This window comes from Montipora capricornis, chromosome 10 (assembly GCF_036669925.1).
Source record: "Montipora capricornis isolate CH-2021 chromosome 10, ASM3666992v2, whole genome shotgun sequence".
Lineage (NCBI taxonomy): Eukaryota > Metazoa > Cnidaria > Anthozoa > Scleractinia > Acroporidae > Montipora > Montipora capricornis.
The window spans coordinates 32,121,497-32,133,870 of NC_090892.1; the positions used below are offsets into that span (position 1 = coordinate 32,121,497).

A 12,374-nucleotide genomic window follows, 5' to 3' on the forward strand; every position below is an offset into this window, starting at 1 on the left:
AAATTCAAGATCTTGGATGGCTTTTTCTGCAACAGGATTCTTGTTTCAATTTTTGATTCTGCCTATTTTAATGGCAATTCTTTGGTCTTGAAGGACTGAGTTCTTGTCAATGGCCACAAAACAAGGAGCAGCCAGAGGACCGTCCAATGGTCCCATTTCAAAACACAGGCTGATCAGTGCATCGCAGGTGCCCCTTGTTGGGCAGGAAATTTTCGCAGCCGTTTGCATAAACCCGGACGAAATGTCTAATAAGTATATCGCAGACCCAAAATCATACAGGCCTAGAATCTCTGGACTCGATTGGAGATTTGTTATCATTTACGTGAGACCAGTATGAACTACATGTAACACTGGTACGAGAGTTTCTCGTCTCAGTCGACCAACAAAGTCACTTAGACCAGCGTGAGTTCATTGTCATGCCAGTCTCATGTAAATGCCAAAGAAGAAATGTAGAGGCCGATAAAAACTCATGCTGGCCTGAGTTTGTCCCAGTCTCATGTAAATACCCCCCAACTTCAGGTGGTGGCTCGTGAGGTGACTAAGGTGGTCACTAAGGTGAACGTGCAAAGCGGTGAAAAGGCTGTCAAGGAGTTGGCAAGGGACGATGATGCACGTATGTAGGCACCAGTGTCTGAGAGCAAAACAGCTGTAAACCATCAGAAGCAATTGTAGTGACATTAACATAAGGTTTTACATCTTTAATATTTGCTCACTTCATAAAAATTCATGTTCTCACTCATATGCATCTGGTGAGATGGGCATGTACACGTAGGTGTGCCATAGGCCAGGGCATTCCACCTGGTTGGCGAGCTAAGCAACTGTGGTAGTGAATGGGAGTTTTGCTTTTCCTGAGAGGGTGCAATGGTCAGATGTACCGAGAACCACAGAATCCCTGGTTGGATGAAGCTGCAGACTTGGCAAGTAGGATTGTGGCATTCCGGGGCATTCTGAGTGGCAAATTTGGAGGGAAGGATAGCAGCTCCAGCAGCATGACGAATGGAGGCCTGGTACCTACTGATGATTGAGAGAAACATTGCAACATTTGTACTAGAGGAAAACTCACCAGTTTACTGTTGGTGAGGATACAGGCTGGTGTCTGGATGATGTGCGGGAGCCAAGTGGCTTGACGACTGTGGAGTTTTGCGCTTAAGAACCCAGCTAGCGGCAGGAGCTTATTGGCACGAGTCACGTACAGTGTGGCAGCAATACCTGGAGACTTGACAGCACCATCAGTGATGATCCATAACTGGTTGTCAGGGTGAGGGAGGGTGATGATTTGGCTGGAGGGAAAAGCAGATTGGGCGTGATGAAAAGATGTAAGGACATCATCAGCCCAGTTGATCTTCTCATAGACTCGTGTCATGTAACTAAAGTGTCAAGTGCTGTAAGAAAGGTAGAGCACTGGGGTATGACACGAGCTCACACTTTGCATGCAGCAGTAGTAGATGTGGGGTTGATAACAGTTTTTGGGAGCAGAGACTTTGAGGTTGCAATTGAATAAGGCCTGGAATATTTGTTTCCAGTTGGTATTAATCCCTCCGGAGAGTTGGTGCAGCAGTAGAGATCATTGGCAATCTTGGGGACTGTTCCTTCATGGATAAGAGCACCAAGGACACAACATATTAGCTCTTCTAGGGTGGTTTCTCTACCTGCCATAACCATCACTGAACAGGCATAAACCCGGACCCCATGGAAGGGAGTGGTTATGCTGCAGTGTTTCATGTGCCAGAGGGATTTGATAAAAGGCACTTGTGATATCTGTGGTGACAATGTGTTTCCACTAAGGAATTTAGCGGAGGGTGGCATCAAGATTGGGCATAAGTGAGGGCTGACGCTTGCTATGTCTGCCAACATGTGCAAAGCAGGTGACCAGGTGGTAACCACTGTTACTTTTTTTTTACCAGGAACGACAGATTACAGTTATGTTGATTTCCTCTGGTTGTTTGAAGACTCCCAGCTTCTCTAACTCTTTAAATTTGTTCTGATGACCGTGAAGCTTGTTCCGGCATATTGAGGGAGGTGGCCCTTACGTTCAGGGGGTTCAACTGCACACATGTTCACCTTAGCTTTAAAGGGGCCCTTAGCATCATTTTACCTTGAATCAGGGAATCAAAAACAGTCTCAAAGTCACTGAGGAGGGAGCTAATGACAACTGCAAATATGGCTGTGAAGGTTTTCTGGGTCAAACCGTACACCTGATGAGAAGCTAGTAACAAGCGGTGAAGGTGATTGGGGTGTCGTCTGCTGATGGTTGACAGCTGGGCTTTGAAGCTGCTCATTATGATTAGGGGTGAATGCTGGGTTGACTTGGCAAAAATGTTCATGGCATCTTAGTGAATAGATTCACTGGTTAAGTTTGGAATTCGAATGCTGCTTACAACGCTGGAAATGATACCAGGAGGGGCCACAGTTCTGAAGTGGTTGTAAGCTAGACGTGATCAATATCGACATGTAGCTCCAATGTATGAAATGAGTCTGGACGTAAACTTTGTGGAAGTTCCAACTCAATGTAGTTGCCAGGCCATCTCGTGTTTGAATTTGCACGAGCATGAAGATCTACAGCGCGATGTGCAGCTTGCTGTGCTGAACAGTCAACAGGCGAGTGGTGTAGGAGAGAGGTACCATCACCAATAGTAATCAGGCATTCAGCAGGATGAACAGTGATGTCATAAAAGGGATAGTAGCAAGGACCTCTACATGTACTTCCAGATTTTGCACTTACAAACTGGAACACATGGTTTCCGCGGGTGAGGAGAACTTGGTTGCACCAATGACCTTTAATGGGGAAGATCCATCAGCCTGGTGTGTCGACTGGCCGCTCTAAGAATTTCAATTCCTTCAACTCCTAGCTTCTGAAGAGAGGAAAAGTGAATCATGTTACCAGTGGCCCCACTGTTGATGGTGATATGAACATGATGGCAGCCTACGTGTAGCCATACCCTCCCCCAAGAAAGAAAAATGGGAGGAGGGAACATCACAGTAATTTATGCAATTTCTGGAAATAATTGGTATTTCCGCTAACGAGCTGTGTAAACAGTCTTCATATTTCATTGAATTTTGAATGTGTTAGACATATTTCTGTTCTTTGGAACTCATTTGCAAGTCATTGTCCCTAGTATATACTAAGTATATACTGTGTTTTTGAGAGAGTGAATTTAAGGATTATGAGTGATATTTAGTCCAAAGCTAAAAGAAGACAACCTTTGATGTGAACCCAGTCTTGAAGAACATTAATTTTGCAGGCTGCGTTTAATTGTATTGCTTACGGATTCACTCACTTGCCATCAGTTTCAAACTGATTTACATGTATTATTTTACCTAATGGAATATTGTTCAAAATTTGAAAATAGTTACAGATTAATTCTTGTTACAGATTCAGTGAGACTAGTAACATTTGCACTGTAGTTCATGAAATAATTGTTTTTGATATGGACAAAATTAAAGTTATTTAAAATATTGTGTCTAGGTATGTTGCCAGACTGAGAATTTGTTGCTTTAAGCGAAAAGAGTAAAAGAATCAACCTTTACTGTATGCACATAGTTTTTTTTTATGAAGTTGTATGTTAATGATTCATTTTGGTCTTTCCCTGACTGAAAAACAGTAACAGTAACTGTTGAATGTCACAAGTTAAAGGCACTTCTAAGTGCATTGAATTGATAGTTAGGGTCAAATGTGCTGAACTTTCCCTCTCAAAAATAAATTAATTTGTTTTTCGTAATCTGCAGGTATGTTTTTGATGGCAAGCCACCTCATATGAAATCTGGAGAGGTAAATAATTCAATGATAACAATTTTAAGGTATATACATAGTAGTTTTGTATCGTGTTAACAAACTCAACGAGAAGCATTTACAGTTTGTAAATGTGGTTCGCTGCTGCCACAACTTTTGTTTCTGCCCTTTGGTCATTTGTGTATACAGTATGTGTCCCAGTATCCGACCACTTCAGTTTAAAAGTGCTATAATTTTTTCCCTCAGCCACAAGAGCTGTGAAATTTGGTCCTGAGGCAATATATTTTGTCTCTGATATAATAAAAACAAGCTTTGCATTTTTACCTTCATTTCTGTGGTGAAATTTGCATTTCTACGGGTGCCCAATTGCTGCCCAGTATCCGACCACAGGAATAATAATGCAATTAAACGCAACCTTCAGCGAGGAAGGATCTTTTTGTTTCCCTTTGCTCTTTCAAAGTACTTTGGCATTAGCATTTGGAAAATATAAATCGACTTACGAACCGAGTATCGGCCCTTTCTAACTTCTGCATCCGGTAGTTATGCAAAATGCCGTGTGAAAGCAACACTCACAAGGTGAGACTAACTTGTTGAACTGTAGATCGCAGAACCTGTGGAACATGTGGTACCTAGAGAAATAACTGTTTTTTTTAAACCTCATGACAAAAACGATGAGATTTACCTTAATATGACTTAAAAATCGACTTAACCAGCCGATTATAGCATTCCATTTCTAGGTACATGTATGATCTGCGTATTTGCACCATCTGATGATCTGATTCAAGTCAGCTAATTAACTTATGGATTGCGTGACAAATCACAATAACAATGACCATCTGCTGAATTCTCTGCTTCCGGTGATTATTTGTTGTTGTTCACAAAGGTATTCCGACGAAAGACTTACTATGCCGTAAACATGAATCGAAGAAGGAATGTATCGTTGCTTCAGCTACATGTTTTTCCCTATGTGGAAAAGTTGATATTTTGAATTCACTTTATGCAATTCTTTTCAGCAATAAATAAATGTAGCATATACGCTCACGTTTCAATTGTATTTATGTGCATGGCGTAGGCCAAGATCAGGGAAACCATCCCACCACCAATGTGCCATGCACCAAATTCTCCTTGTAACCACAAGCGATCGATCAAACCCAGGGTAAGTATACATGTAGCTGGCAATCAGTTGTTCTTAAGTCAAACAGATGCCGTAAAGCTAAAAAAAATAATGCAAAAAAAATAATGACAGTCCCAAGTAACAACATGAAGAAGATTAGGAAAACTGGAAACATATACAAAAGGAACCTTGCCCACTGCCTTAACATCTAGGTCCCCGTTAACTAAGAACTACGGAAAGGTACTAAAAAAGATATAAAACGAAAATGACAACTGACCGGCAGCAAAATTGACCTGTATGCGGCAAAAAAATTAATTATGATGATGCAAATACGCAGATCACAGAAAGAAATGGCCCCTGAAACACGATATTTGGAGCTTTCACTTGATATTTAACATACATTAATGTGAATCTCATTGTTTTTACAGAGTGTACCATCTGATTTCAATAAAACGGTCATTTTCAAGGTTCCCACTCACAGAAATTGAGTTGTATCACAATACATGTAGCATTACACTGCACATAGATCAAGTAAAGTTTTTTTTATTTAAATTATACACAAACTTTATTGCATTACAATACTGCTTGAAACTATTTGTGCATTTGCCGCAGTTCTGAATAGGTGAAACCGCGGATTTAATCTCCAGTTTGACCGAGGTAAAACCTCGTCTACGGTAACCGAAAGCCAAGGTTTCACTTAGATTTTTCCGGTTGATTTACACGGTGGTTAAGAGAGGATAAGGGTTTTCCTTTTATTTAGGGCAAATGCTATCAACGAAATCTGCTTATTCTTGCGGATCAATCGCATTGATAATTAGTGTGCATATTTGCCGTATTTACAATCTGCGATGGTTGGTACATTCAATGATATTAATAAAATCCCTGTAATAAAAGCATTTCTCATTTTTCTTTTTCCAGCAAACGTCAAGATTTCTAAAAATTGTTCAAGATCTGTTCAATACAGATCGTATACATTCTATCAACAGAAATTCTATCAAGAAATTTACATGTATTTGAGAAATCTCTTGTCTGTGACGCCACTCATTGAGCGGCCGGCCTTGAAAGATACTCGAAAGGCATTACGATCTCATCAACCGAAAGATGGAAAAAAATAATTAACTTTACAATTAATTGTCAGCCCTTCGGGCTATGTGGCTCTCCATTTGTATTTCATGAGCTATTGCTCTCGCTTGCCTGACAGAAGCTTGAAGCTTAGTTTATTTACGTTTTAACTCGTTAAATTGGCAGAGGCTTGAACTCTTTCTATAGTGTGGTCGTTGAAGCATTAATTTAAGTTAATCTTTCTAATTCAGAGGAATGAGTATTTGTGAATTTCAAGCTCAACTGCTGAATGACCTGCCACGTAATATTTTGAATCAGAAATGATCGTAATTAACACACGACAAGGAGTTGCTTAACAAACTTCAGGAATGCAGTTACAGTTCTTCCCTGGTATAATATTTGAGTCATTGATAAGGTTTAGTTCATAGTTGGAGTTTTTCAACAACTATCCTGTAAACATTTCTATTTGGACAGGACGCAAAATTTGAAGTGTGTTTGATTCTAAATGTATCTCCTGTCTGACTGCACTGGCGGTGACTTAAGTTCATCATGATAGCGAAAAAGTTACAAATTATTAAATGTAACGATGTGAGAATTAGGCACAATAGTCATCAACATTCTCTCTTCTCGGTTGTCAGGGCGAAATGAGACGAACAAAACAGGCTTTCATGACAGCGTGTTGTCTTGTGTCGGTGCTGTGAAAAACAGTTTACGTATTCATTCTTTACCTTGGGGAGCTAGGTGTGATAACATTAAACAATGCTTTGCAAAGTATCATTATTTCCTTGCGGCACATTACCGCAATTAAATCGGCCGCAGCATTCGGTTGCTTCCAGGCCGGGTTGCAGTTTTCGTCCAACCTAGGATAGGCAGTGTAGAGCTGCACCACCTACATTTACTAAGTACATTCTTATGATACATCCTTTTAAAAAAATATCAATTAAAGCTAACAATGTGTGCAGTGCCGTAACAGTAAGCATGCAGGAGACCAGATTGAGCGGTCCGGGTTCAAGCCCTGGCTGGGTTGTTGTGTTGTGTTCTTGGGCAAGACACTTTACTCTCACAGTGCCTCTCTTCACCCCGATGTATAAATGGGTAGCGGCAAATTTAATGCTGGGGGTTACCCTGCAATGGACTAGGCTAAGCATCCCATCCAGGGGGGGAGTAAAAATACTCCTAGTCACTTCATGCTGCAGTAACAGGAGATAAGTGCTGGCCTGGTGGACCACTAGGCTTTTAGCAGACTCTATTTTCATGTCGCTCACCGCTGGCATGGTTGTTAGTAAGTTGTTTAGCAACGAGCAAAGGGTGACTCGTGATCAAAAAGGAAACAAGTGGAAAAGAACCTGCTGCTTACAAACAGCAAAAACAAAATCTTGATAGCATATAAAAGGAAGACACTAGACAAGAGCGTCCAAACTTTGGGTCTTTGCATGGTAACTTTGTAAGCTGCATTCAAGTACATTTTGCTGTGGCAGATATGGACCACTGCAAATCGGGTTCCCACGGTGCAAATAACAATGCTTCAGAGTCAAAATTTGTAATTTCTGGCGAAAGTGTAAATGTCGTATCTTGATCACAGTTAATGTTTAACGATTGATTACGTAAGAGCAACGTGATCGAGTTTATATCAGTTGCAGTTAGTACAGTGTATGTATAACATGTACGCGTAGTACGTTTATCAGATTATTGGAATAAATAGCAATCAAACACAACATTGGCGACGAGGATAAACCAAAATGTCCGATGGTGAACAGGACCCACCGCTTGCTTCAACTTCTTCCACTTCTTCAGGCACTTCAACTACGACAAATTCAACCGCAGCAGCCACTGCCGCTACGCCTCGAAGTGGATTACCGCCATTTCAGCCGTTCGACCCCTCTTCAGATCCTTCCACGGTTGGGCAACGATGGAAGAAATGGGTGCGTCGATTCGAAAACCTTCTCCTAAGTCTACGAGAATTTGACCCGACTATTCGTCGAGGCCTATTGCTTACATACGTAGGCGATGCAACAAACGATGTTTTCGACATCTTACCGGACACTGGCACAACCTACGAATCTGCCGTCACTGCTCTCAACCAGTACTTTGACCCCATGCAAAATAAAGACCTGGCAGTCTTCGAGTTCCGAGAACTCAGGCAAGAAATCAACGAAACGCTCAACGACTTCTACCGTCGATTGAAAACAAAAGCGTCCGATTGCAGTTTCACCAACACGGATAACGAAATCCGAACCCAAATTATCCACAAGACAAGGGACAAACGTCTTCGCCGACGAGCCCTACGAGAAAGCTTCACCTTACAAGAGCTCCTCAATCATGGGAGATCGCTTGAACGCACCGACGAGCAAGCTAAAAAGCTCGAAGGCGAAAATTCTCAATCGCCATCACTACCAGTAAATGCAGTGGAAACACAGTCACGTTTTCCACACGGCAACTCACGTGTTTTCGGAAATGGTTTACGCAACAATCGTCGAAAACAAGATGGCTCACATAACGGCTTACATAACAATCGAAGAAAGCAGAAACCGCCTTCGCGACCAAAACAATCAACCACGACTTGCAGAAATTGCGGTGGTCGTTTTCCACACAAAGGCGGAATGCGTTCGTGTCCAGCTCAAGGAACAGAATGTCACAAATGCCACAAACTCCATCATTTCGCCAAATTTTGTCTGTCAAGTAAACCGCAAGCACATGGCGTCCAACACGTGACGGGTGAATTCACACAACCCGAACTCTCTTCAAGTGAGACAGATGATGAATATCTATTCACCATCCATAACACAGGCAAACATCCCGAAACCACCGTAATAATCCATGGCGTACCAGTGAAAGTCATCGTGGATTCTGGGGCTTCCGTAAACGTGCTCAATCACGCAATTGTGGATCGCATCAAAGAAAAAAATGCCAACTTCCGGTTAACACCCTCATCTGTTAAAATCCATGCCTATGGCACCAAGCAGCCCTTAGACATCGCTGGTCAGTTCACCGCATCTATTTCTACCTCTAGCGGAAAATCAACAGAAGCGATTTTCTTCGTTTCTAACAGCAAATCCAGATGTCTCCTCGGTTTTGATTCATCAACAGCACTTGATCTTCTGAGCGTCAATCTCAACAATATCACGATACAACATGAGGACTCTCAAGTTCACACAATCCTCACTAAACACTACAAGTTGTTCATGGGAACAGGAAATCTGAAAAACACCCAAGTGAAGCTGGAAATCGATGAAAGTGTCACCCCAGTGGCTCAACCGCCCAGAAGAATTCCTCACAGCATGAAATCAAAGGTCAACTCCAAACTTGAGGAAATGCGCAATGAAGGCATCATTGAAAAAGTCCAAGGACCCACACCCTGGTTATCGCCCCTTATAGCCATCCCTAAGAAAAATGGAGATGTTCGTTTGGTTCTAGACATGCGAATGCCAAACACCGCCCTCACACGGCGCAGGGTACAAATCCCCACAGTTAACGAAATCCTCCAACAAATGGAAGGTGCAACCATATTCTCCGAAGTTGATCTCTCCCAAGGTTACCTGCAACTTACATTGGCCGAAGAATCACGCTATATCACTGCCTTTTCTACACCTGATAATGGCCCGCATCGTTTCACTCGCCTCATAATGGGTGCCTCCCCATCAGGAGAACATTTTCACGAAATCATCCATGATCTAATCAGAGAAATTCCAGGAACCGCCAACATCTCAGACAACATTTGGATATGGTCACGTGACAAGACCACACACCTTAATCAGCTAGACCAACTTCTCACCAAACTGGAAGACAGTGACATCACTCTTAAGCTACCTAAATGCTCCTTTGCTGTGCCACAGATTAACGTCTTCGGACACATCGTCTCAGCCAATGGCATCCAGCCCGATGAGAAGAAAATCAAAGCCATAGCGGAAGCCCCCCATCCTACCAATGCATCAGAAGTTCGATCATTCCTAGGTCTCACAAACTATTGCTCGCGATACATTCAAGATTACAGTACACTCACGTTTCCCCTCCGGCAGCTAACAAAAGCCAACACCTCATTTGAATGGCACGACGAACACGAAACAGCATTCCAGAATTTGAAACAGGCACTCACCAGCTTCCCCATCCTAGCTCATTACAGCTTAAACGCGAAAACACGGGTGGTAGTAGATGCCTCACCCTGGGCAGTTGGTGCAGTTCTCCTCCAAGAACAGACTGACAAATCCTTCCGTCCAGTTGCTTATGGAAGTAGGTCCCTTACCGACACCGAGAGAAAGTATGGCCAAATCGAAAAAGAAGCCCTGGCAATTGTCTTTGGTTGCGAACACTTTCACATGTACCTTTTTGGCAGAGAATTTGAATTGGAAACTGATCACCGTCCCCTAGAACACATCTATGCAGCTAAACCAACCAACACAAGCAAGCCTCAACCAGCCAGAATAGAACGTTGGCGTCTCCGCTTGCAAGAGTACGACTTTAAAGTGGTATACAGACCGGGAAAAACCAACCTAGCAGACCCGCTTTCCCGCCTCGCAAATCAACATCCAAGAAGCAACATGGAAAGTTGCGCGGACCGTTACGTCAATTACATGACAAACCACCTCGCTCCTAGAGCAATGAGCGTCGAAGAGATCCAAAAAGCATCATTAGAAGACCCAGAGTTACGCGCAATCCGAGAATTACTCACCAGTAACCAAGTCTACAAAATGGCCACACCCTACAAAACTATTGCCGATGAACTGTGCATCACGGACCATAGTATCCTTCTTCGTGGAACTCGTATTGTGCTCCCCACTACACTCAGAGAACAAGCAATTACGTTGGCCCACGAAGACCACGCAGGAATGACGAGATGCAAACAGCGCCTGCGAGCCAAACTCTGGTGGCCTAACATGGACAAAGAAATAGAAGATCACATCAAATCTTGTCATCCATGCCAGACAACAGCGAGACCCCCATGGCCAGAGCCAATGCAACCGACAGAGCTGCCTAATCAACCTTGGCTTAAACTTGCCCTGGACATCTGTGGTCCCTTCCCAACAGGAGAATATGTAGCAGTCCTCACTGATTATTCTCGTTGGCCCTCCGTCAAGATCCTCAAGTCAGTTACATCAACTTCTCTTCTGAATTGGCTTGATGCAGTCTTCGCTGAGCATGGCTATCCTGAAGAAATCAAGACAGACAACGCATCATATTTCACATCTGCCCAGTTCAAAGAAACCCTTGCATCCTGGGGAGTAAAAGCCACAACAGTCACAGAGTATTGGCCACAAGCCAACGGTCAGGTAGAACGATTCAACAAGGTCCTCGAGAAACACATTCAAACAGCTACCATCGAAGGTAAAGATTGGAGAAAAACTCTCCCAACAATGCTGTTAAACTATCGTACCACCCCACATCGCATGACTGGCGAAACCCCAGCCAAACTGCTAATGCAAAGGGAACTTCGAACAAAGTTACCAAGTGTACCAGCAAAGAAGAACACAAAGGATTCCATCGTCCGCTCCAAAGATGCCAAAGAAAAGGACAAGGCAAAAGCATATGCTGACCGCAAACGTCACGCCTCTCACAGAAACCTCAAGATAGGTGACTTGGTGCTAGTCACACAACGGCACACCAACAAATATTCCACGAAGTTCCACAGGAATCCCATGAAAATCGTAAAGATCCATGGTACTCAAATCATCATTGAAGATGGTCACGGAACACAGCACAGGCGAAATATATCACATGTAAAGTTATTCGTCCAGCGGGAAAGGAAACAAAGTCAAGTGGACACTCCAGATTTAGATGACGACGACATCACAATTCACCGCCATCATACAACCACAGCCACACCACCCTGTGGAGTCACTAGGCAACCACAAGCCCCAACATCTCACAGTTCTACTCCAATTCCAGGACAACCAGCGCTTAGAAGATCTGCAAGACAAAGGTCTACACCAGCCTACCTTAAAGACTACGTAGCGACATGAGAAAAAAAAAGGAGAACTTTGATCTTTGTTTTATTTGTTTCTGTTTGAACATTGATTTTAATCATGATTGAACAATAAGTGGAACATTGAATATTGAAAATCAAAACATTGAGATTAATATCGAACACTGAACATTGAGAAAATCGAATATTGAGAATCTAATTCGTAATAATCATTCAATGGAATTACAGTTGAACGTTGGACAGTTTCACCTGAACACTTACTAATCTCTAGGATAATTAAAGTACTAAGATAAGGGAGGAATGTCGTATCTTGATCACAGTTAATGTTTAACGATTGATTACGTAAGAGCAACGTGATCGAGTTTATATCAGTTGCAGTTAGTACAGTGTATGTATAACATGTACGCGTAGTACGTTTATCAGATTATTGGAATAAATAGCAATCAAACACAACAGTAAAATAAAACATGAATGCTCAAGTTACAAGTAATTCTATCAACCATTTCCTATCGGTTCATATGTTTTGCCTATGCAACCCAAAATTTGTCCGG

The 12,374-nt window shown here is 42.5% G+C and overlaps 1 protein-coding gene across 1 annotated transcript in view; it reads left to right on the forward strand.

Moving 5' to 3' along the window:
- LOC138022094 (flap endonuclease 1-like) overlaps positions 1-12,374 on the forward strand; it is a 101,438-nt gene that overhangs the window by 27,797 nt on the left and 61,267 nt on the right. Inside the window, exon 4 of the mRNA XM_068869119.1 lies at positions 3,727-3,769. Within this exon, the coding sequence (XP_068725220.1) occupies positions 3,727-3,769 (43 nt within the window). The remainder of the gene's footprint in view (positions 1-3,726; positions 3,770-12,374) is intronic.